The sequence below is a fragment of the Malus domestica genome, chromosome 02, assembly GCF_042453785.1.
Source record: "Malus domestica chromosome 02, GDT2T_hap1".
Classification (NCBI taxonomy): domain Eukaryota; kingdom Viridiplantae; phylum Streptophyta; class Magnoliopsida; order Rosales; family Rosaceae; genus Malus; species Malus domestica.
The window spans coordinates 3601668-3628214 of NC_091662.1; the positions used below are offsets into that span (position 1 = coordinate 3601668).

At 37.4% G+C, this 26547-nt stretch overlaps 2 protein-coding genes and 1 non-coding gene across 3 annotated transcripts; 2 read left to right on the forward strand and 1 right to left on the reverse strand.

Moving 5' to 3' along the window:
- Positions 1 to 15419: 15419 nt before the first annotated feature.
- LOC103448891 (disease resistance protein RPV1-like) lies at positions 15420 to 19513 on the reverse strand. Its single transcript, XM_029097331.2, has 5 exons — positions 18804 to 19513; positions 17417 to 18515; positions 17078 to 17344; positions 16188 to 16958; positions 15420 to 16079 (listed from the first exon to the last, which is right to left on the reverse strand). The coding sequence occupies exons 1-5, from the start codon at positions 19496 to 19498 to the stop codon at positions 15615 to 15617; spliced, it is 3297 nt and encodes a 1098-aa protein (XP_028953164.1). The 5' UTR covers positions 19499 to 19513; the 3' UTR covers positions 15420 to 15614.
- A 2301-nt stretch (positions 19514 to 21814) lies between these two features.
- LOC103448883 (protein LIKE COV 1-like) lies at positions 21815 to 25024 on the forward strand. Its single transcript, XM_008388139.4, has 7 exons — positions 21815 to 22196; positions 22799 to 22851; positions 23380 to 23489; positions 23787 to 23954; positions 24044 to 24141; positions 24286 to 24412; positions 24604 to 25024. The coding sequence occupies exons 1-7, from the start codon at positions 22038 to 22040 to the stop codon at positions 24693 to 24695; spliced, it is 807 nt and encodes a 268-aa protein (XP_008386361.2). The 5' UTR covers positions 21815 to 22037; the 3' UTR covers positions 24696 to 25024.
- A 1092-nt stretch (positions 25025 to 26116) lies between these two features.
- Positions 26117 to 26214, forward strand: LOC114823816 (small nucleolar RNA Z43). The gene has a single exon (XR_003771763.1). It is a non-coding gene; the product is annotated as a small nucleolar RNA Z43 (small nucleolar RNA).
- The last annotated feature ends 333 nt before the right edge of the window (positions 26215 to 26547 follow it).

A 26547-nucleotide genomic window follows, 5' to 3' on the forward strand; every position in this document is an offset into this window, starting at 1 on the left:
ACACAAAAAGAAAAAAGACTCTTGAAAAGGAGTTGAAATTTTCTGCACTTATTTTTGCTTGTGGTCCCTATATGCCTTGTTTAATTGAATGACACCTGTCTTTCTACCATCTACAAGTAACATTGTTAAATTGACAATATCTAAAATAATAAAAAATAGCGAAGTGTTATTAATACTTCAAAAATCTCATTCTACACTCCTTACAATTGTATTTTTCTTTCTAAATATAGAAAGCTTGGAGTGTAGATTGAAAATTTTAAATGCCAATAACAATTCCCTAAAAAATAAACCAAATAGTCAAGAAAAACTTAAACAAAACCTAGAGCCACTTTAATCCCCAACCCAGACGACAGCCACCACTCAACCACATCAGTCAGCCACCATACCCGCCGCCGTATTTCTTCTCATCCACATCGCCGCCGAACAGGCGGTTTCCCACTCTCTCAAAATTGCCGCACCATATTTAGGATTCAGATCGATATCGATATCGAATCATCGGTCGAACCCCTCACCATCATACAGGCCCAGGCCAAGCCCAGTGCGGGCAGGACGATCGTCCGGGCCCTATTAGGGCGGTATATTTATATATATTTTTATAAGAGTATAAATTTATAAAATTTTGTTTAGTGACAAAGAAATTTAACTAGAACTAGTGGTTTTATCGTTTAAAATTAATGAGGTTTTAGGTTCAAAACACCATATTTACATTCCATTTTTTACAAATTTCTTTTCATAATAGTATAAATTTATAAAATTTGGCTAAATGATCAAGAAGTTTAATTAGAAGCAATGATTTTTGTTGTTTAAAATTAACGAGAAGTCCTAAGTTCAAAATGCTATGTCCAAGTTTTTTTTTTCATTTTTCACAAATTTTTGTTTGGTTGTTATTTTATTTACTAGCTAGTAGCTATGTGGGTTGCTATTTTTAAATATATGTTCCAATTCAAGTCTAATCTTCAACAAAGGGTAACATGTAGACTAAATTTGCAAATAATATTACGTGTTATTAAAATGTTTAATTTAGTGTTCATTCATTATTTATACATATCTTTAAAAACTCGAAAATATTATTATTTTTTTAGTCTTATATTGACGAGGTTAATAAATAAGAAAAAATATATCACGATTTAGACAAAAACACTTTAAAAGTTCAAATAAAAAAATAAAACTCATAATCTATCTACTTGTAAACCCAAAGTTTTTTTGTTTCCTTCTCTCAATGCAAAATAAATTGATTATCCCGTTTTTCTAAATTATTAAGTTTGAAATATTTTTCTAAATATAATTTTATATAAATAAGAGCGCATTTTTTAACATCATCCCAGACCTCAAAAATCCCTAAACCGGCCCTGCCGCCATATCAAACAAAATTGTTGATGTTTACTCATTTTCCTTCCTTCAGTTCCAAAACCGTACATTTCGTAGTACGAGTCGGCCGCCGAGGTTGATCTCGCAGCAGTCCGAAGCTATGGCCTGCGATTTTGAAATCCAATGCGTACAGATTACAGAGCGAGCTGCTGGGTAGGGCTTTAATTTTGCGGTGTCTTTCAGATTAAAGGGTTCTCTTGTTATGAACTGAAATAGGGTTGAGATTTGGGTTCCAACATCTCTGTTCATAAACTCACCGATAAAAACTTCATTGTGGAAGCTACGGATAATCTCGCCGGAGTGACCAGAGAAAAGGATCGACTTAAAACCAACCTAACGGTCATGAATCGCAGGATAAAAACCCGCAGTGATTTAAAAATTGAAAACACAAACGCAGCAAGCAATTGCAGAACATGGAAGTAGAAATGAGAAATGGGTAAGGACCAGAGAAAATCGGCCATGGCGTCGAAAATAATTTATGAACAGAGGCTGCTAGGGTAATTTTATTAATTTTTCTTTAATATTTGGTTTATTTTTTATTATTTTAAATATTGTCAAGTCAGTGTTAGTTGCAGTTAGTAAAAGGACAAGTGTCATTCAATAAGCAAAGGCACAGAGGGACTACAGCCAAAAATGGATGAAGAAATTTCAACTCGTCAAAAAGATTATTGGCCGTGATTAAGCTTATTCAACTTTAGATTTTCTTAGTGAAATGATTGCATTCTTGTTCAAAACAACTTTTGCAGACTCCATAATAAAGTCGTTTCACATATGTATGTCTGTCGAAGGTTTTAGATTGAACCACCCCTCTAAATGAGAAGTTATTTAATCCATCTCCAACCGATCCGATTAAATGATCATAAGATTAAAAATAATTTGAAATAACACGAAAATCGCCTTCAATCGAAAGCTAGGCTAAAAGGTTTATGGGCCCCACCGGGTTAAAACAGAACTTAGATCAAAACAAAACAAGTTGATTCTTTTTCGCCTACCGGTCATATTTGTGAAAAAAGAGAAAGGACAAGTTTATAATATTACCCCCTCTTAGGAACAGCTTCTATGACGATAGGCGTAAAGATATAATTAGTTCCACAAATCTCAGTGCACTGACCATAGTAAACTCCCTCTCGCTGTGCCGAAATAGAGATCTGATTTAAACCCAAATCAGGTAAGTGGGCTGCCCATTTCCAGCCAACCAGCCCTCCAGTGCCAAAATGTCAAGCTTGACATTTTGCCAATTATCCAGCTCAGCCCATTTGAATGCCAACAACTACCTAGCGTCAGCATGACGCCAATCAGTAATGGCTAGCTGACGTCAGCATATGCCGTCAGGTTACCGTTGTAATTTGATTTTTTTTTTGGACGATTTTTTTTTAAATTCTAATTTTTTTCCTATAAATACCTAAGTCATTCATACACTATTTCTCACGTACTTTTCATTTTAGCGTTACTCACTTTAGCGACACGTGTCACTCGAAATCCTATCCAAAAAATTGTTGAGATTACATAAAGATAAGAAATCTGGATAGTTACTCATGTTAGCAACACGTGTCACTCGAAATCGTATCAAAAAAATTATTGAGATTATATAAAGATAAGAAATCTGAAGACTTATTCATTTGCCACTCCTCAATGTAATTGCTTTGGCGGTTTCGAATCCCCCTTTTGGATTTGCAACGGTTGAACTATGGAGTCTTCCTTGGTCTCGAAACTGTCCTACAAACTCCGCAATCTGCCCAATTTGCTTTTCCGAGTGATCCACCCTTTTATCTTGACTTTGCAATGCTTTGGTTTGATTCTCTTGCCCCTGAGACAAAGTGTTTAGTAATTTAAGAATTGTATCATTATCCAAGGACGTACCTGAATTTGTTGGGGCAGATTGTATTTGAGTTTGATTGGTTGCGAATGGCTTTTGATAGAAACCCGGGGGTTGTTGCCGAAATGTGCTTTGTTGTTGGCCTTGTTGGGGTTCCCGCCATTTGAAATTTGGATGATCACGCCAACCGGGATTGTAGGTGTTAGAAAAGGGATCATTCCTTTGTTGGTATTGCTGTCCAAAGCCCACGGCATTGAGGGTCTCCCACCCTCCGTTCTCAATCAATTGTGGGCACTTGTCCGTAGGATGTCCTTGCATGGAACATACGCCACACGCACTTACATTTTGAACTTTTGGCCCTTCCACAACCTGAGAAAGCAACGTAGTAAGGTTAGCCATTTGATTTTGAAGTTCGGTTATGGCACTTACCTCATTCACTTGGTGTTGCCGTGGAGTGCCTCTTTGTCCAACACCTTCGTATTGTTGAGCGTTCAACGCTCGATTAGCAATCAAAGTCTTTGCTGCCGTAGGAGTCTTGTCCACCAAAGCTCCTTCCGCCGAAGCATCTAGCATTTGTCGTTCGATTGGTAGAAGTCCCTCGTAGAAGTATTGTAGAAGAAGCTCCTCCTTCATTTGATGCTGTGGACAAGAAGCGACAAGAGATTTAAAACGTTCATAACATGTAGGAAAAGACTCACCTTCTTCTTGTTGAATTCCACTTATCCTTTTTCGTAGGAGGATGACTCGAGAAGTTGGGAAAAACTTCTCCAAGAAGGCCCGTTTCATGCTCTCCCAAGATGTGACTGTTCCGGGAGCCAATTCATATAACCAATCTTTCGCCTTTTCTAAGAGAGAAAAGGGAAAGGCCTTCATCTTTAATATGCTCCCATCAACGTTGATTGGAGTCATGCTTGAACAAACCACTTCGAACTCTTTCAAGTGCTTGTTAGGATCCTCCATGGACAACCCATGGTACTTCGGAATGTGGTGTAGCAAACTTGACTTCAACTCGAATTCCTCGGTCTTTCCTTGGGCAGCTGCGGGATATTGAATACATAGAGGTGCGGCATTATCCAATCCTGAAGCCGAAAGCTCCTTTATTGTACGATTGTCTTGTGCCATGACTGTCTCAACTTCACCCACTTGTGCCGTGGGTTCCTCTTCCTCAAACTCAACTTCGGCTTCTGAGTTTGAACTTGATTCACTGGGTTCTGGATTCTTCCTTTTTCGTCTCAACTCTCGCTCAAAATCGTCGTCAAAGTCCAAGATGTGTTCACGAATCGGATGAGTACTCCGAGTCATAAACTAGTGCCTAAAACAAGAAACAAAAACAAAATCAGAATCTGGAATTAATTAAACAAACTAAAATAAAACAATCCAAGGGATTAGCAACTTTGCTAATCCCCGGCAACGGCGCCAAAATTTGATGTGAAAATTATGTTGACACACAAATTAAACCCTATTGATGACAATTGTAGTAATGATGCAAGTAGGGATCGTTCTAAACCGGGGATTAACTAGGGATGCTAATCAACACAAATAAGACTCAAAAACACTAAACTAGACTCTATAGACTCAAAACTAACTTAAAACACTAAAAACAGCAAGAAACAATCAAAAAGACTCAATTCTAGACCTAGCAAGTGATTTGGACGAAAATAGAACTTCAAAGACTCAAAAGACTTAAAAAAAACACGTTTTGACTCTAAAAACAAGATTTAAAAGCAAGGGGGTTGATTTGGACGAATTTAACTTTTAAAACAAAAACTTTGAAAACAAACTTGACAAAAACGATTTTGATGTAGATTAAGATGGTGAAAGGCTAGTTAGAAGGTTCCTTCTCCACACATGAAACATATGCATACGACTCGATTTCCAATTACTCTTTCAACAAACCATGAATGACAATGCCCCAAATTAACTAGATTGCACCAATTAATTCTCAGATTTCCCTAGATTCATTGAATTGAATGGAATACGCATTACAACCAAATTATTCTTATCAAGGACCCTAACTATGGAATACGCATGATAGAGACACATATCAAAGATCATGAAGTTCAATGGAAATCATAAGCATTGACGAGGCATTCATAACTATGGGATACGCATGTTACTCTTGCCAAGGATTTACTTAACACAATCGTGACTAGCGACTTTTACTACTTATGAATATAAGTTAATAACGATTAGGTGAAATTCCCTTATACTCTAGCATCAAATTCATGCATGCGAACTAAGTATGCATCCTTAATTAACACACAAGAACAAGTTATCAATCAAATAGATAAGTAAACCACATTCACGATTCATGAAATCATAACTGGAGGAAATCAAGTCATATAAAACATATGATCATGGCTTTGAATTCCCCTCTAACTATAAAGAAATTAGTTCCTCATGTTCGCAAATAAACAAAGATGAATAAATTTAAACATTAACATAAAGATAGAAAACACCTAGAATCGCTCCAACAATCCAAGCTCCTTGAATGGCATGCACGGCTCCAGATTCCTTCCTTCTTCTCCTTGCAAACTCACGGCACAATGAGGGGTTTTGGGTGAATGATGTAGTGAAAATATGGTAGAGGATGGTGAGTGAAAAGGTGCGGCAAGGGCTTGTATTTATAGGCTGAAAATCCCCACTCCTAGATAGCAAAGGACAAGGTTTTAAAGGCCTAATCTGCATAGGATAATAACATACAATCATATAAGGAAAACAAGTCAAAAACCCAAAAGGAATGGGAAATAATGTGCGGCACAAAGATAGGAGATGATAAGGCTTCTAGAAATCTGAAATTCCAAGGGAAATAAGGCATATGGTGCGGCACATAGCTAGGGTTCTAGAAAGACAATGCAAGGCATATTTTTAGGCTTCTAGAAAGGTTCCTAGGCGCCATCTTTGTAGGATAAGATTAGGTCTTCTAGAAATCCCATTTTAAACATCCTAATCTAGTTAGAAACCCTCCTAAGTGGCTGAAATGTGGATAGTTTAGGATTAGGATAAGATAGGATAGGATAAGGTTTGTTTGGATAAGATAAGCTAAGATAAGGTTATGGATGAGGTTTTGGATAAGATCCTTCTCTTGAGCTGATTCTTTGACTTTAACTCTTCTTCTTCATGTAGGAATACTTGCTTGAGTAGGAAACTTCATTCGTCTAGGAATCCATCTTCAATTAGGACTCCTACATTGATTAGGAATCCTTCTTCATTTAGGAATCCTTCACTTTAAGCCCTTTCCTACTTCAACTAGGAAACTTTGTATCTTCAATTCTTCAACTTTGAAACACATTCCTAGCTTCTTCAATCCTTCAAATTCGTCCATTCTTTGTGCTCCACATGCATGAGCTCCATTCTAGCTCAATTTTACTCCAAAATGCTCCAAATTGCATCATTTTGCTCACTTTGTCCTTAAAACCTGAAAACACATGAAAATAGCTTTAAAAGACTAACTTAACTAAGAAAACACAACATAAATGCATAAGAACTAACTAACTAAGGCGCATAAATATGCTCCTATCAACGTGTCACTCGAAATCGTATCAAAAAAATTATTGAGATTATATAAAGATAAGAAATCTGAAGACTTATTCATTTGGCTACAAGTGGCACTCAAAATATGTCTGAGAATCTTATTTTAATATGGTAGTTTAATTGAATTAACCATAATAATTCAATTTAAATAATAAATTATGTTTGGCCTATGACTTTTTAGCCCCCTCTGTTGGAGATGATTTTTGTCAAAGGGCTATGTTTGGCTTATGACCCTTTAGCCCCCTCGATTGAAGATGATATAAAATATGGTCTGACACTATTCATTAAAATATAATCTATTGCAGGGCTAAGGAGCCCTTTGGCCCTTATTCGGTTGGAGATGACCTTAAATTATCCAAAAAAGATTTTATTTTTCTTGAAATTTACAAACACTGCCATTTTCAAAAAAAAAAAATCAAACATTCGGATTTATTTATTTTTTTAGCAGAATTTAGTATTTCAAATTCCATTAAAAATCATCTTTATCCTACAAATCTAGAAATATTAGCTTTATGGCTTTTGAATTCAAATTGTTAATAGTTGCTTACTCGATAAATGATAACAATTATGCCTATATTTTCATATTATAGTGAACCCACTAGCCACACTAGAAATATATAATATTGTTAAAGTACTATTTCAAAAAACTAAAAATAAAAACATCTCCAAAGATATGTCAAAATTTTGACTATAAAAAAAACAAATGATATGTTAAAACTGTCACGTAGACATACAACAGTAGAAAATAGTAATAAACTTTCTTCAATCAAGCCTTCAATTTCTTACGTGACGCTAAGTCAAGTGAAGGCAAAGCCTTTGGCTATCAAATTTGACATCAAATGTCAAATTTACTAAATGATTTTTATAATAGATTAATATAATTGTGGGAGCCAAAAATGACTCATCCACTAAATAAGCCACTAGCACACCAAACGTGAGGAGTGGAGCTCCACTTTAACTTTAATTTTGTCCATACGGTTTGCCACTTTAACTTTCATAGGGTTCCGATTAACAAAAACCAACTTACTTAAGTTCATTTATTTTTGCTTCCCTTTGTTCATGTACTAATGCAATCTCCAATAAGATGATATGTAAAAGTTATTTATGTACGTACGCTGAGCTCCACTTTAACTTTAATTGTAGAAATAGGTGGGCATTGTGTTTTAAAAAGTAATAAAATAAAACGACGTCAAAATTGACAACACAAAGTGAAGCCGCTATTTCACATCATTAAAACATTTAAGTTAAAGCCAAATTCAATTGGAAACAAAATCCTTTTCGGATCTCACAATCCGGAGCTGGCGGATTGCGTAATTTGAATCAATCATTTCAAATCTTACAGCCCACATTAGTCAATCTTACTAGCTCACCTCACAAAAATCAAGGGTTAGAATATATCTCTCTCTCTCTCTCTCTCTCTCTCTCTCTCTCTCTCTCTCTCTCTCTCTCTCTCTCTCTCTCTCTCTCTCTCTCTCTCTCTCTCTCTCTCTCTCTCTCTCAGTCTAGATTATGCAATTCATCAGCCCATGACTACTAACTCTGTAGAGGATATGAATTCATTCAATTGTATTCTATTAGCGTTAATGATGTCACTTATAGATTTGACATCTCCTTTAAGAACGCTCTTATCATTTTTTTAGTTTAAGCCCAGCTTTACTCATCCCAATCTAGCTTTTAGAATCCAATACTTGAGTTGAATAATTTAAATGATCATCCAAATTACACTCCTAATTAAGAAGTGGGTATGTATAAGAGAGATTATATTTACACACTCTAAATTACATTTCTCACATCTTTTTATTTTTTTAATATTTTCTACACACCACTAATACTTGATAAAAAAATATTAAAAAGTTAAAAAAATGTGGGAAAGTAATTTGAGGTGCGTGAATATAATCTCTGTATTTATAAATAGTAGAGATTCAACAAATCTCTTATCTAAATATTGCATTGCCACATAAGAACACCAAATTGCAGGCCAAAATTGCTGGTATCCTATAATTGGAAGAGACATCTCATCAAACATCAAAACACAGTATAAATTCAGAAACAAAGAGAGATTAAACATTAATTTATCCTCCCATTTTTTTAATTAGCGGTAAACAAAACACAATATTTTCTTGAAGTCTTCACATACGCGTAATATAATAATCTTCACATATTATAATTATATTCCTAAATAATAGAAAAAATGACATTTTCTTCAATTACTTTAAAACTTCAATTTAAATGAGTCACATGTAGCGCATAAGAGACTGAATCAAAGAGCAAATATGAAAGTACCAAATGTAATAATTGTAGCACTACGATATCCACCGTTATTGCACTGCGGTGGTTCAAATCAGAGACTGAAAAAAATGGCGGTGGTTCTGTTTGTGCTGCCGAACAGAGTAATACCGAAGCCAAGTCAACCTTTCTTCAATCCACAAAGTCGTCCACAATAATTAATATAATAGTCTTTACGTCTGAACTTGATAAACGAATGAGTCCCGACGGGCCGGTATGGGGAAAGAGGAAAGAAACTAGCACGAAACCGCAGACGCTATCGATCCATAATAAATTATAATATATACAATAAATAATAATCCTCACGTATAAAATATGATCTGATTACAGATGATCCCAAATTTTATTGGAGCTAATTAATTAATGTAATATTAATAATCTTACTAGACAGCTGGGTTCCTAGCAATTGGTTATCTATTTTTAATGTAATAAAATAATCTTATTAGACAGCTGGATTCCTAGCAATTGGTTGTCTATTTTTATTTTTAGTTTAGAAGTCAAGTAGCAGTTGTTAGAAAGATCATACAGCAAATCTTATTTAGAAACCGATCTCAATTAGTGAAATAAAGCTTGTTATTGTTATTATTAGAGACATGCAAGTAGTAACTAATTAGTTGTGATTAATATCTTAAGATGTTTTTCATCAGTTTACTAATTTTAGGCTCTAATCGCTACCTTGATCATAGACTATTGAATTTTGATGTATATTTGATTGATGAAACAATTACAAGATGAAACATATATATAGGGAAGAAAAAGATCATAAGCCTAATTTTGCCTAACTTACCTATCTTGCTTGACTAACCTAACTTGCCTAACTTTGAACAAGAAAGTTGACTAGCCTAATTTCACCATTATTCCAACATGTTTATTTCATGCATTTTAACACTCCCCCTCAAGTTGGAGTGTGAATGTCGATGACACCCAACTTGCTAATTAAGACCTCAAATTGTGCCGAGCTTAGTGGTTTGGTGAACAAGTCTGCAGGTTGATTCGAGGTCCGTATGTAAGCTGTTTGCACCATTCCCATTTGAATCTTCTCACGTACTAGGTGACAGTCTATCTCTATATGCTTCGTTCGTTCATGAAACACTGGGTTCGAAGCAATGTGCATGGCAGCTTGATTATCACAAAACATTGTGACTGGTTGTGCATGTTTTACTTGCAAGTCCTTCAAAATGTTTCTTAGCCATATAACTTCACAACAAGTAGTAGCCATAGAACGGTATTCTGCCTCTGCACTAGAACGAGATATTGTGCTTTGTTTCTTCGTTTTCCAAGATATCGGTGCTTGTCCAAGGAAGATACAATAACCGGTTATTGACCTTCTAGTGTCTTTAAACCGAGCCCAATCAGCATCACAAAAGGCTTGTAATTGTAGTGAACCTGTAGAAGGCAAAAGAATTCCCTGTCCAGGAGATTGTTTGATGTACCTGAGAACCTTATGCACCGCTTCAAGGTGTGGTTGTCGTGGCTTGTCCATGAATTGGCTCAACATATTAACCACATAAGTCAGGTCAGGCCGCGTGATGGTTAAGTAAATCAGCCTCCCTACGAGTCGCCTGTATGAAGAAGGATCATGTAGGAGCGTCCCATCAGTTTGTGTAAGGGACAGGTTTGGTTCCATTGGTAATATTGAGGGCTTCGCACCAAGGAACCCAGCATCTTCTAGTATCTCCAACGCATATTTGCGTTGGCACAAGGCAATCCCTTGTTTAGATCTTGCAACTTCTATCCCCAAAAAGTATTTGAGTTTTCCCAAATCCTTTAGTTTAAAATGTTGGGAAAGGAAGAGTTTAGTCTCTTCAATTTCTCTCAAATTGTTACCTGCAAGTATCACGTCATCAACATACACAAGTAATGCCATAAAACTGCCTTGACGGTTTCGGACGAACAATGAGTAATCTGACCATGATTGATGAAAACCAGCAGTCTTGAGAGCACTAGACAGCTTGATAAACCATTGTCTCGAGGCCTGTTTTAAACCATAAATGGATTTGTGTAATTTGCATACTCGTGTCTCCCCCTTTCGTCCGAACCCAGGAGGCAAGGACATATAAACCTCCTCGTATAAGTCACCATGCAAAAATGCGTTGTTCACATCAAGTTGATGAAGATGCCAGCCTCGTATGGAAGGAGGACGCGGACGGTGGTGAGCTTGGCAACTGGAGCAAAAGTTTCCCGATAATCAAGCCCCTCAATTTGACTGTAGCCTTTAGCAACGAGACGAGCTTTGTAGCGTTCAACACTGCCGTCAGGTTTAAGCTTCACCTTATAGATCCATTTGCAACCGATGGGATGTTTGTGAGGTGGTAAGGGCACAAGAGTCCAAGTGCGATTGTCATGAAGGGCAACAATCTCTTTTTGCATGGCGTCACGCCATTTTGGATCCTGAACAGCTTGCGAAAAACTAGTGGGTTCTTTGATAATGGTGAGGGTGGTGAGAAATGTTTTGTGAGTGGGGGATACATGGTCATAAGATAAATAACGAGATATGGGGTGAGATGTACCTGATGACTGGACCATGCTTGTGGAAGATGTGGGAGCAACACGGGAAGGGAGGGCCACCTCAACATGAAAGTCCTGCAAAAATGTGGAAGTTTTGGTCGGTCGAGTGCTACGACGGAGTGGAGGTGGTTGGTCTGGTGATGGAGTTGTTGGAGGTGGTGAAGAGTGTAGGGTATGTGAAGGTGTTGATAAGGTATCTGGTGGTGGAGTTGTAGTAGGTAAAGGAGATGAGAGTGGTGTGATGTCGGCAAGTGTGGGAGAGGTGATGGTTATTTCTTCGGGTGCAAGGCTTGAGTGCGACTCAATGGGAGAGGTCAAGTCAAACGTGATGGGTGAGGGTGTAATGTTTGATGGAGACGGGGCAGCGAAAGTGGTATGATTTTGGAATGGAAAATGATCTTCAAAAAAAACAACATCCCTAGAAACAAAAGTCTTATTGTGTTTTATATCAAACAATTTATAACCCTTTTGACCATAAGGATACCCAAGAAAAATGCATTGGATTGCACGGGGGTCGAATTTAGAGGGCCTTTGGGCGTGTGTAGAAGCAAAACATAAACTACCGAAAACCTTTAAATGGGAATAGTTAGGTGCTTTGTGAAACAGTTTTTCGTAAGGTGTTTTACCTTGGAGAAGTGGAGTGGGTGTTCTGTTGATGAGGTAGGCTGAGGTTAAGATTGCATCCCCCCAAAAACGTTTTGGCAAACAAGCTTGAAAGAGCAAAGCCCGAGCAACGTTGAGCAAATGCTGGTGTTTACGTTCGGCAACACCATTTTGTTGTGGTGTGTTGACACAACTAGATTGATGTATGATGCCTTTGAGAGCATAAAATTGCTCAAGCTTAAACTCAGGGCCATTGTCACTTCGTATGATTTGAACTCTGGTATTGAATTGAGTCTCAATCATTTGAATGAATCCGACTAAAATGTCTTTTGTGTCAGATTTATGTTTCATCAAATAAACCCAAGTGCTTCTAGTGTAGTCATCTACGATGGTAAGGAAATACTTGGCACCTGAAATAGAAGCAACTTGATAACCACCCCAAATATCAATATGCAATAATTCAAAACATGATTTGGTAGAAATAGAGCTCAAAGGAAAGGGTGATCTTGTTTGTTTGGCCAATGGGCAAATTAAACATTTTTCCAAATCACAAGCCTTATTGTTAAATAAAGGTAATAACGAAGTGACTTTATGAGATGAGTGTCCTAGGCGTTGGTGCCAAAGCTTTGGTGAGACGGTTTGAATATTGTTGCATGTTCCTTTCTTTGATGGGTCGAGGTAGTAAAGTCCATCCCTTTCAGTTCCCGTCCCAATCATCTTCCCCGAGCGAAGGTCCTGAATGACACAAAATTGGGTGAAGAAAATGGTGACATATAAGGAATCATAGGCCAGTTTACTGATAGATATTAAATTTAACCTAAAGAACGGCACACATAGGACATTTTCAAGGATAAGATTATGAGAGAAAACAACTTGTCCAATGTGAGTGACTTTGGCAATGGAACCATTTGGCAGTTCAACTGTATGATTTTCAACAGCTCGTGAGTGTGTAAGGAGACTAGGACTGCAAACTATGTGATCCGTGGCACCACTATCCAGGATCCAAATACTTTTGGTTCCTTTACATGAAAAAGAGAAGGCTTTACCTGAAAGTTCTTCATGACTAGGAAGATTACTGACTTGATTGGCAAATGATGATTTGTTCTTGTTCAACATCTGAAGGATTTGCTTGCAGTCCTCCTGAGAGAACGGGAAATTAGGCACTGTCTCTTGCTTGTTACTTTGTGAAACTTGATTCCCCTTTGAAGAAAAGAGACGATTGGATTCGGTCTCTGTGGCTGCTTTCCGTTTTCGACAGAAATCGAAGGTGTGGCCTTTCCATCCGCAAAAAGTGCACTTGAGATGTGCACGACAATTTTTGGTGATGTGGTTGGTTTTATTGCACTTTCCACATCGCATCTCCTTGTCTTCAGGTGTAGGTTCTCGCGACAGATTCTTCACTGCAAAGACAGCAGTTTCTAGTTGTGTGCTTTTCCCATTGGAAACCTCTGCCTGGCGTTCATGTCGAAGGACCAACGCATATGCCTTGTTCACCGTAGGCAGTGGTTCGAGAAGAAGAGTATTGCTTCGAACCGTAGCATACGATTCGTTCAATCCCATAAGGAATTTCATGGTTTTCTGAGTTTCAACATATGAGTTCATCTCATTCTTTGTTCCACAACTGCATGCTGGAATGGAACACAAAGTATCACGTTCATCCCATAAACTTTTAAGTTTAGTGAAGTAAGAACTTACACTCATATTGCTTTGGACGCAATCATGGATCTCGTTCTCAACATGGAACAACTGAACTATATTCACATGTGAGAACCTCTCCTGCAGATCGGCCCACATTTGTCGAGCATCCTTGTAGTTGATGACACTCCCTGAAATCTCCTTTGACATGGAGCCTAGTAGCCATGTCTTGACCAAGTTGTTGCCGCGATTCCATTGCTGCAGCTCATCAAAATTATCCTCACTTGGTTTGTTGATCGTTCCATCAACAAAACCAAGTTTGTTCTTGACCGTTAAGGCCATACTCATGGATTGAACCCATGTGTTGTAGTTGTCTTCCACCAATGGTTGTGGTACGAGGATTGCACCAGGTTGATCCGAGTGGTGGAGATAGAGCGGGTGGGATTTTCCCATTTTGAATGAGAGGCCATGCCTAGAATGGTTGACCTCGTGGATGCTTTAGAGCTGTGTTTTGTGGTTTTTCCCAGATCACAGCTCTAATACCATATTGAATTTTGATGTATATTTGATTGATGAAACAATTACAAGATGAAACATATATATAGGGAAGAAAAAGATCATAAGCCTAATTTTGCCTAACTTACCTATCTTGCTTGACTAACCTAACTTGCCTAACCTTGAACAAGAAAGTTGACTAGCCTAATTTCACCATTATTCCAACATGTTTATTTCATGCATTTTAACATAGACTCTTCGGGTACTTAACGGATTTCACGAAGAGCGACAGTACCAGGAGAATAGCGACGAGGAGAGTAGCGACGGCGAGAGAAGGCGACGGGAAGAACGACGACGGCTATAGGAGACGATCGGGAGAACGACGACGACGAGAGGGATGACGGCGAAAACGACGACGGCGAGAGGCGTTGTCGTGGAGAACGAAGTGCTAGAGAGAGGAAAGGTTTATACCCGACTAATAATCCACTCCCTTTGGAAGGGTTTATTAAGAAGGTGTATACCCGACTATTCTATCGGACTGCTTAAGTCAATCCGGCGACTATTTAATACGAGAAGACACCAAACGGCCGGGTTCGTACTATTAGTCCTATCCGATCCCTTATACGACATGCTACAAGTCTTAAACCATCCATGGCTTTTTATCCAAATGAAAACTACAAGTTCCTGCCCTGTAACAGAAGTTTCACATCAAAAACAAAAACAATGACAAAGTCAAACTAAAGAAACAAATGAAGATGTCAGTGTTTTTTGATCCAGACTCTCTAGATTTCAAATAATGTCGTGTGTAATTAAGTGTAAAGGGATTTGGTTCGGTATTCGAACTCCAAAACCGAAACTGAACCAATAAAATTCGGTTCGGTTCTTCCCTTCTTGGTTCCATTTTTTTGGGTTTTTGATTTTTCAGTTCAGGGTTCAGTCCGATTTTTTTCGGTTTTTGGTTTTTTTAAGCCACCCCTAGTTAATTCTATAAGCCGCTCCATTCTAGAATTATCGCCCAAAATCAATTTGTCATATGGTTTAAACATGGTAGTGTCTGATCGCCTTCTGATGTTGCCAATTATTAGTTCTCCTCAGAGGGGAGGTATGGCCTTATTGAATTGCAAATAACTTTGATTATGTAATGTCCAGTGTTGACTATTAAGTAGTATTACGCTAGTAAAATGAGAATGTCCATTATAAGAAAACGTTGGGTGTTACAATATCTGTTTTCTTGCTTGTTAGCGCTTTTAAAAAGGACGTGCATTGACAAGAAGCCATAGGGTAACATCTCTTGTTCATAAGCTCAACAGACAAAGAAGGACGTAAATGTGCAAGGCCGAGAGGATCATGATCATAGAACCGAGCTGGATTAACCCATAGGTTTGTCCCATACTGGATTAACCCCTGTTCTCTTCACTGTCTGAGGAAAATCAGATTCCGCAAAAATTATATCAACTTCAACTATATCCTTGCCTTGCAAATTGAGCTTATGGTTCGATAATTGTCCCTGCCAAATATAATGGGCTGGTTTGTTATCTATTAGCCCCTCCCAATCTTCTCTGACTATGCAATCCCCCAACTCTGTACATTTGGTATTATTTATTACAGTGATACTGGCAAGAGGAAGAGGACGATTGAATCTATTGCCTGAGCAATAAAAGCAAAACAGAGTCAACCTTTCAAAATTGCAGAATAGAGTCAGCCCTTCAAGATTACGCTCATCACTTGGGGGAATAACAAAACTGACTTTATTGCCCTCGTTGACAAACTCAAACCAATCAGGAACATAATTTCCACGGAGGAAAATGCCACCAAATCCACAAGAAGTCCATCCCTACATATACAATGCAAGTGTCATATATATGTACATGTACATGTGCGTTTGTGTGTGCATGCGCAGGATAGGAAGGCAATAGAGAGAGAGAGAGAGAGAGAGAGATACCTGTAGGATGTTCTTCCTAAACTCAGCTGTGAGATTGGTGCACCTTTTCATATCAATCCATGTCATGGTGTTTAATGACTTACCGGAACCTACAACTTTAGTGAGTTTGGTTGAATCACTTACATTCAGCTGTCTCCCATTTGCCCTTTCTGATAACTTTGGCACAATTCTCAATGCAGGGCAATCAAATGCATACAGAAATTTCAAATTTGTTGGTAAATCAGGGATCGTTTGAAGCTTTCTGCATCCACTTAGCCGTAGAGTTTCGAGCTTTGAAAGACCAGTGAGGCTGGGTAGGCTACGAAAATCATTCCTTCGAAGATTCAAATCTTGTAAGGAAATTAGACTCCCAAGATCCTCAGGAATAGGCAACCCCAACAATTGCACACATTCTAGGGATAAACGAGTGAAATTTTTCAGTCTCACCATGGAAGGTGGTACGTGCCTTATGGCTGTACTCTCTGCTTCAAGTACTCTCAACGATACCATCTCCCCTAAATCCTCATGTAGTTCTATGAAACATCCATTAAGAAGAAGAGTCTCAACAGATTTCGACTTATAGAAATCCCTTGGAAGAGAACGAAGCTTGTAACATCTCGTAAGGTTCACCAAAGACAGTCTTTCAAGATGACTAATGGAGGGGTGAATCTCGGACAAACTAAAACAGCATTCCAATATCAGCTCTTCAAGATTTGGGAGTTGTGAAAACTCCGGTGATTTAATTAGCAAACGGGAATAACTGAGATTAATGATTTTCAACTTCAGCAACGACTGTTGCACAAAAGCAAAGGAAAATTGAAATTAATATTCAAAAGGAATATCTCATAAAAAAGAGGAGGGAATCCAAAAACAAATAGAAACAGAATATCATCATGTGTAATTGATTGTACCTTGGAACCCTCCCAAACTTGTAGCAGTTGGCTAAACTGCATGTCTAAAACAACTAGTCTTGGTTGATTAATAAAGTCATCTGGTATGGACTTTAAAGGGAATCCATGCCAGCACAACCATATTAACTCGTTGGGAAGATGTTTGTATTCTCCATTGAGCTCTACGAAGTTGAGCTGAAGCAATCTCAGTTTCTTCATATTGGTAAATGCTATTGTAGTGAAACAACTGGTCCTTGGTAGAGCAAGTCCTTCGACTCCTTCAGTTCCCTGTTGACAAAAGGTTATACTGGTAAGAAACATATGATGCATTAATCTAAAATTTATTGGGAATGTACTTACAGTTTTATTTGTTAATACATTGGTGACGACTTGAGGGTTCCACAACCTACTCCATTTTCCAGGGTGATCAGGGGATTTTTCAGAAATGATTACTCTGGCCATTTCTCGAAGCAAATCATGCATATTCAACTCGTTGCGTTCAACAGTTACAAGGCATCGTTCACGAAGAACACTGATTCCTATTGTTGCAGAAAATTCACATCCATCTAATACTTTTATGACATAGTCCTTATTCCATCCAATAAAGAAACAAGATATGTCAAGGAATATAGCCTTTTGTGTATCATCTAGCCCTTCGAAACTTATTCTTAGTGGTTTTATTATTTTTCCATCAGGAATTTTTTCCAATTTCTCCAATTGACTTCCCCACTCTGATATGGTTCTTTTAATCAAAAAAGAGCCTAAAACTTCAAGTGCTAGTGGCAAGCCTCCGCAGTAAGAAACAACCTTTTTTGCGAGTTCAAGATATCCTTCGTTAGGCCAACTATTTCTAAATGCATGCCAACTAAAGAGCTCCAGAGCTTCTTCTTCATTCATTTTCTGAAGCGGATATATCTTGTCCACTTCCACTTGCTTTAGTAAATGTTCATCTCTTGTTGTTATGATAATTCTACTTCCTGGACCATACCAATCACGATTTCCAGCTATTGCATTGAGTTGTTCCACTTCATCTATATTGTCCACGATGACAAGTACCCTTCTACGTTGAAAGTGTTGTTCTATCAGACTGATACCTTCATCAACACTGCTTATTTTATACTTCTTTTTCAAGATGTTAGAAACTAGTGTTTCTTGCAAATAAACTAGACCATGTTTACTTGTAGTGTCGCTAACGTCGGCAAGGAAACTTTTGAATTCAAACTTACAATGAATTTGGTTATAAATGGCTTTGGCAACTGTTGTTTTACCCAATTCACCCATCCCCCAAATTCCAACCATGATAACATTATTTGGTCCACCACTTGAAAGAAAAGCGATAATATTTTGAATGCGAGAATTGATTCCAACTTGGTGCTTGGCCACATATAATTTGTTTGTGCTTGGAAGCCATTTAGTAATAATCTTGTCAACAATTCCTCTAATAAGCTTTGCTTCGCGCCTGAAAATTGAATTCGTAAACATTAGTGGGACTCAATGAAGGCTCAGTAGGAGCTATCACTACATTAACAATTTTCTTTCCTTCTTTCCGTCATATATACCTGCTAGCTAGTATGTGATTTTTTGACCAACTTGAATAAAAGAAAGAAAGTCATTCATTTATATAGTTAGGTGTATTAATTAAACTCGATTCACGGTTTAGGTTTTATATGAGGGATTAAGGTGTATTAATTAAGCATGTTAATTAGAGTAATACAACTTAAATCTTGAAAAGTAGGTGAATGATTACCTATTGTCAGTGATTTGAAGATGGTGGCCAGACAAATTTGCAGCTTCTGTAAGAGCCTCTCTCCACTGTTTTACTCTTTCTTGTTTAGCTTCACGTTTCTTGTCATCCTTTTCTTCACTGATGCCCTCTTCGTGCTTCAGAAATGCTTCGGCTAAATCTCCGTCCTGCTTCCTGACATGTGAAGGATCAACATGATAGAATATTGGCAAAACATGTCGCTCCAGTTTGGATCTGCACTCCATGATCTTCACCAGCTCCTCAAGACACCAACTCGAATCCGCATACCTCTTTGAGAAGACAACGATACAGATCCTCGACTCTTCGATCGCCCGGAACAGTTGGTCTTTGATTTCTTCCCCTCTTTCTATATCGTCCTCATCGAAATAAGCCTGATATCCCCTGTCTTTTAAAGCCGCGTGGAGGTGGCCCGTGAAGCCATTGCGTGTGTCTGCACCGCTGAAGCTCAAAAACACTTCGTAATTCCAAAGTTTTGGCTTGGAGGAGGATGAAGAGGAGGCTTCGTGGGTTGTCATGGCGGTATCCACCGTTACAACCCTGCAGTAATTCAGATCGCAACTGGAAAAAGGCAGCGTTTGTGGTTGTGTTTGTGTTTGTGTTGCCCAACGGATAAGTGAAATATCTAAAGTCTCTAAACCCCAGTCAACCTCCTTCAGTCCACAAAAATGATAAGTCATCCACGTCCGCTTAAAATGAGATTAAATGGACCAGAATGCCCTCCTGTCCCTCTCTCCGGACCTGACCGGATCATGTAATCTAAAACGTCAATCCCAGATCGTGTAGCAGCAAATTGTTGTTTTTCTTACTTGTTTCGCGCGAAACGAACGGGAAGGATCTTCATCCTCCATTTTATTTCACGCGGTGATTCGTCTATTGACTTGATATTGTTTTGATTGGTGACATACATTTATCTTCTATGGATTTCAGTACTGGTGACTATTCAACTCCATCTCATCATATCACCATCTTCAAACATGTAAAAGGATTTTAGAAAATAGACATAGCGATAGCGATTTTTCGTTAATAAACCATGACGATTATAAGGGTTTCAATCCGTTCTGAGGAATTCAAAATTGAGGTTGAAAAATTTGTAGTGTTCTTTAGAGTCAGGTCTTGCAATTTTTTTAACAAACGATATTATCTACACAAAAGGAAAAATGATGAGTTAAGTCTAACAATGTGTTAACTATAATATGGTTCAAATTTGCATTTGGCGAGAATCGAACTTAAAACATCTCATCTACAAGTAAACAGAAATATCACTAGACCGTAATACTGAATGATATGTTTTGCTGCAATTTTTATTTCCTTGAGAAAAACTCATCTTTAAACATCCAACTAAAATTCAAATCCATTAACAATACAAAGAAATAAACAAACTAATTGCAATCTATGCCACCACACATTGGTAGGATTCTCTCATCTCTTTTTTTTTTTCCGTTCCCTCCTCTCCCCTCCTATTTGAATGGTCACGGTTAAGCCACGTCAACATCTTATATTAATTTTTTATAGAAAAAGAAAAACAAAATAAAGAATGTAAGAGGAGGAGATGGAAGGGGATGAAAAGAGGAGGGAAGAGAATCTTTGTCCAATTATGCCAATAAACTTTATAAATACTTACAATAATGATGAAATTCAAACAATAATGATGAAATCATAAGTTTGATCTAGTTTCTTATGTTTATTTTTTTCAAGCATTTAAAATTAAAATCAACTTGAGGTGGATTATCCTTTGTGTATCTACAATGAACTCCACTTTAAATTTGATTGTAAGAATATGTGGGCATGGTGTTTAAAAAAGCGATAAAATACAAAAAGAACTTGGAAACTGCCAGTAACTAGTGGAGCTGCCATTTGACCTGACTAAAACATTTAAGTTAACACGAAACTCAGTTGTGTTTTATAAACATTAATAATTTCAATATAAATTTGACATCTCTTTTAAAGACGCTATTATCATTTTTTCAATTTAAGCTTAGCTCTAGTCATCCCAATTCACCCTTGGAAATCCAAATATTTTTTGTTTTGTTTGAACAAACGATATTATCTACACTAAAACGGTTGAGGGATGGCAAAGCCTCATAAATGACTAGTAATAATATGGTTTAAATTCTCCTTTGACGAAAATTAAATATAAGACCTCTCACTTACCAGTGAAGAAGAATATCATAGGACCGCAGTACTAAGTGGCAAAAATCTAAAATTGAGGTTGAATCATTTAAAAGACAATCGAAATTAAATTACACTCCTAATTAAGAAGTGTGTATGTATAAATAGTAGAGATTCAACAGCTCTCTTATCTCAGTATTGCGTTGCCAAAAAATAACACCAAATTGCAGGCCAAAATTGCTGGCATCCTATAGTGGAAGAGACATCTCATCAAACATCAATATACAGTATAAACTGAGAAACAAAAAGAGATTAAGCATTAATTAAATCCTCCCCTTGTTTAATTAGCGGTAAACAAGACACAACATTTCCTTAAAGTCAGCACATGCGCGTAATATAATAATCTCCACAATATTATTATATTTCTAGATAATTGAAAAATAGATTAACTATTTTACTTCTTGAAGAAAATTGTAATAATTGTCTTTTAGCTTTAATTTAATTGGATTAATTGTCATCAACTAAAAATTATTGTTCCCTTAACTCATTAGAATGTGCATTTATGTTCATTTTCGTCAATTTCGTTTGAACTTTTGTCAAAATGAATCATATATCACGCACGTGAGGCTGAATCAAAGAGAAAATATAGAAAATTAAATGAAAAATTGTAGAAATTGTCCCACAACTTTAACATTCTTCAATTTTAATTTAATTGGAGCAATAATCCCTACATTTTAAAGCAATTGTAGTATTAGTTCTTCCAACGTGATTTATTTTAATAAAAATTTTGACGAAGTTTGATAAACATGACGTTAATTACATGTTTTGATAAGTTAAAAGACCAATAATGACGAATTTTTTATTTTTTATTGAGAGCGTGTCCGAATTTTCTCTAGTCCTTGGTTATCGTCACCCAATTACAATAATAATTAATTAAATAAAAACCAAATATCTGAAATGCCAAAAATACAAAGGAAGCAAAACGAGGTTCGGGAGAGCTTCTCTCTAATCACAGTCCTTCGCTCTTCTGGAATTTCACTGGCACAAAAAGCCCCCGCGTTGCGGCGTTGAGACGGCGTCGTATATCAATTTGGGGGTCTACTGGTGATGGGCGATGAGAAGTCGTCGTCTTCGATCGTAATGGCGAGCAGAGACAGGGAACCGCGGGATCGTGAGCTTCTCATTCCGGTGGAGGACTCCGGCGACGAAGATGCATCGTCCAAACCCTCCTCGTCTTCCTCGTCATCCCAGCACACCGGCCGCGAGGTGAGTCTCGATTTCTGTTTCAAATTTCATTGCTTTGTGTGTTGCGTTGTGTTTGGTTGCTGAGAAAATGGAGGAAAATTCGAGGGAAAGGCTGTAATTTTTTGCATAGGTTGCGAATGAAGTTAGTGTGTTTGTGTTAATTACGATTTATGCGTTGATTTTGCGATTAAGTTTCTAATTTTGTGTTTGACTTAGTCTGATTTACTGTTTCCTGAGCTAATGGAGGAGCAAACTCAGATTTGGCTCTTGTTTTATTTGTCAAATTTTCATCAGTTCATTTGGACTTGTAATGTGCTAATATGGATTTTCGGTATTAATTTCTGCTTATTGGTTCGAAATTTGGATGTGAGTGTGGCTCTATTTCTCTGCTCGAGCTTCCAAGTAATGTGATAAGAAGATCAAACAATTTATTCGTGTATATACCACTGAATGCACGTAAAATTTTGTTTCGTAAGTCAGCAGTAATTTATCAAGAACCAGTTACAGTGTGTCAAAGTTTGTTACTTTTTGGTGGCCTAAGTTGGCGCATAAGTTTTCCCATACTTTGAGTGTTTGTGCTCCCTTCATAACAATCATTCTGATCTCTTTTTGTCTATGTGCAGACATTTTCCAAAGTTGTTAGAAGTTGGGCATCAAAAAAGTTCATGACAGGATGGTGGGCATTTCTTTCTTCTGGCTCCCATTTCGTTCAAATCATGTTCATATGCAATACTATTTTCTGTTTATACTCTGTGTAAACAATCACTTCTATGTTGTGGGGAGGGTCAAATATTTTTAAAGTTGTTGGATTTCTGATTATTCTTAAGATTCAGAGTTGAAAGATGGAATGCTTTAGTAGTGATAGGAACTTAAACTTAGATTGTTGGCATGTATTTATAATTTATTTTGCTCTCTTTCTGAAAGTAGAAGTATATTAGAAGTTAGTTAAGATAGAGAACTGGCCTCTTGCCAGATGAATTCAAGAAATGTACAACATAGCTTATTACAAGTTTTAGACTGAGCCCATTTCATGTAATTTTACGCTAATCATGTCATACGTGTGTGGATTTTTCTTGATGCATCCATTTGAAGTAGTAGCTATTGAGATCAAAGCTTCGTTCTCCTTCTTTGAGACTGCTTTTTGCTTATATATATATATATATATATGAATCATATTAGCCGCTCACTCTTTGCTCTTTTGCAGTGTGATCTTATTTCCAATAGCGATCACTTTCTATATCACATGGTGGTTTATTCACTTTGTGGATGGTTTCTTCTCTCCGATCTATGCTCAACTTGGAATCGACATTTTTGGTATGTAGTGTTCAGAAATGCATCCTTGAACCCATTATTTGATTGGTACATTCTAACTTGCATTAGTTATGGTCTTGGGGTTTGAGGTTGCTGAGCCTGAGCTAAGTATCTAGTCCATTTTCTCTCTTCATCTAATCCTAGAGACAGTAATTTTGATGCGATAATTCAACTTCAGTAAAAATGCCGCCCATTATTATATAATGCCTAGTTTACAGTCAAAACATACGTTTTCAGTGATTCTTTTTTGTTTTGGTCTTACAATCTATAACTGACCTTTCAACTTCATATACATGTTAGGTCTTGGATTTGTAACTTCTATTACGTTCATATTTATCGTTGGGGTGTTCATGTCATCATGGTTGGGTGCATCTGTCCTGGGCCTTGGAGAGTGGTTTATCAAAAGAATGCCATTTGTTCGTCATATCTACAATGCCTCCAAGCAGATTAGTTCTGCTATATCCCCAGGTGAGCTCTATAGAAATTTCAGTTCCCTTGGTTGGAATGAATGAATTAGATGGGTCAATCTTTAATCCTTAGCTCTTTATAATTTTTAGATCAAAATACACAAGCTTTCAAGGAAGTGGCCATAATAAGGCATCCACGTATTGGTGAATATGCATTCGGGTTCATCACTTCATCCGTTGTCCTTCAGGTATGCTAATAACTTTTCATTGTGAAAAACGAGGATACAACAGATGAAATGATGCTGTGCAGCTTGTGCTTTTAAACGTAATTGGTTTTTCAGACTGTTTGTAATGGCGACTTTATTTCTCCTTGTCCCCAAAATTACTTGCAGAGCTATTCTGGGGATGAAGAGTTGTGCTGTGTTTATGTTCCCACGAACCATCTTTACATTGGTGATGTATTCCTGGTCAACACCAAAGATGTTATCAGACCAAATTTATCTGTACGGGAGGGAATTGGTGAGTAAGCTTATGTATTCTACTTCAACTAGAAATAGAACGGCAGGGATGAATAGACTTGAGCCCTTAGCTTGAATTTACCTACCACGTCCCAAACCTGAAAATGAAAGATTAAACTAGAGTACTTTTATCTCCATGAAGTTGTACCTATCACCAATGCAGTATCTTATCAGTTTATCCTTGGAATGCAGAAATTGTTGTGTCTGGAGGCATGTCAATGCCCCAGATCCTGTCAACGCTTGATCCACGGATCATGCCAGTGGAAGCTGAGGGAAGGCGTTAGATGTAGCTAAGTTGCTCTTTAATATGATTACCTTATTTGGTTCTGCAATGTCATCAGACTGGCCATGCAATCAACGTGCTGCTTATGCAGGATTTAGGATCAGATTATCGAGTGTCAGATTCTGGTGACGTTTGTAACATCGGTTTTTTGCGGTCAAATTCGTAACATCGTTGTGATGTTAGAATGTAGAATTTTTAGTGTTTGCTTGAAATATAGGTTGATGGATGAAGTGATAATACAGGCGTATTATAGCCTTGTTTTGATGTTTTTTCATATTTTGTTGTAGAAACGCTTTCTGTATTATAGCTTGTTTTGATGTTGAGTTTTCATATTTTGTCGTAGAAACGCTTTCTGGAAAAGGAAGGACTAAAGTGCTTATCTAGAAAGCATATTTTGTTCCTTTTCCACAAACACACTTCTAACAAAAGCAGCTAAAGTGCTTCCTACATAAGCGGTCACAATCTCGGTCTATAAGACCAACTCCAACCCTTGGAGTAAGTCTCAAATTTTCCCTTCTATTCCCCCATTTCATTCCAACCCTTATTCTAAGTGTTAGAACTAAAAAAAAAAGCCAAATTTCGACCAAGATTTAGGCCAAGTTAGTGGGATGGCCCACTTGTGTGAGTGGGAAACCAGCAATTGGACATCACTTACCCAACTGACGCGTCATACTCTTACAACTCTCTAGTGCCTGCAAGGTGGCAACCCCATCCATGTGGGTTGTGTTGGCTACTTGTCGGCAATAAAGTTGAGCCCAACGGCTCCTTTTGTGATCAATGACTCACATTCAAATGACCGTTGGTTATCCAACGAACCACATTTAATTTAGTTAATGCTTTTGTTTTATATTCATTCTTTAATAATCTGGGGTTAAAAATTTAGGTTTTAAGGGTTGAAGCAAAAAAATTATTTCTGGGATAAAACCTAAATTTTTCGGGCTAAAAATTTTAAGTTTTAACCCAAAAATTAGAGATGGTCTAAGGTAAGCATATCATCTCCTCCAATAAAATAGACACGAGGTTTGTTTTCCAAAATTATTCTTTTAAAACACTCGAGCCAAAATGGGCTCATTTAAAAGGAATATCCTTCACTATAATGGGCCGGCCTTATGTGGATCAGTTGATGTTGTAGCTCAACTTCAACGCCATTGGAAGAGGCGCACGCTATAACTATACACTCAACTGTACTGTATAATTAACCCCAATCCGAAAGCCCTAAAACCCGAAACACAAAACCCTAGCCCCGAAAGCCTCCGTCACACCTCTTTATAAATCCGCGAACTCTTCCGCTCCAAAACACCAAGAATCTCCAACCGGCCGCTTAGGGTTTCGAGCTCCTCAGGAATTAGGGTTTTTAAACTTCTTGCATCGCCATTTTTCTCTCTCTGTTTTCGCTTTTTCAAGTTTCGATTTCAAATTTTGGGGCTATGATGATTCATTGATATAAGGTCTCGTTCGTCGTAACGGCCGTTAAGGCCTTGCCGACCATCCTGTTATATCACCACCCATATTCTGAGTCTCTTTTAATCTAATTTCCCAAAATTCAAAAGCTTTTGTTCTTGATTTGTTTCAAATTAGGGTTTTATCTTACTTAATCGCTTTTTGCTAAGCAAAAGTTCTGTATTTTTTGGGTTTTTTATTTGTCAGCCGATGATTAAATTAAATATTTAGACAAGCATATGTCTGAATTACACTATGTGGAACAAACTAATCTTCTCTATGAGGCTGATAATAATTTTTTCTAAATTTTAGGAACCTGAAAATTTTAATCTTTTTATTTGTTTGAATTTTTCTGGGTATTTTTGTTGTGGGTTTTGGATTTCTGAAAATACCAAACAAATTATTTCACCAAA

Excerpts from the sequence above, each read along its gene's own strand:
- LOC103448891 (XM_029097331.2), bottom strand. The coding sequence starts at position 19,498 with ATGACTTATCATTTTTGTGGACTGAAGGAGGTTGACTGGGGTTTAGAG. Across the intron at positions 17,345-17,416 it reads ATGTATTAACAAATAAAACT|GGAACTGAAGGAGTCGAAGG; the intron begins GTAAGTACATTC and ends TTTTGTCAACAG. Across the intron at positions 16,959-17,077 it reads AAGTTTGGGAGGGTTCCAAG|TCGTTGCTGAAGTTGAAAAT; the intron begins GTACAATCAATT and ends TTTGTGCAACAG.
- LOC103448883 (XM_008388139.4), top strand. The coding sequence starts at position 22,038 with ATGGGCGATGAGAAGTCGTCGTCTTCGATCGTAATGGCGAGCAGAGAC. Across the intron at positions 22,852-23,379 it reads AAAAAGTTCATGACAGGATG|TGTGATCTTATTTCCAATAG; the intron begins GTGGGCATTTCT and ends GCTCTTTTGCAG. Across the intron at positions 24,413-24,603 it reads ATCTGTACGGGAGGGAATTG|AAATTGTTGTGTCTGGAGGC; the intron begins GTGAGTAAGCTT and ends CTTGGAATGCAG.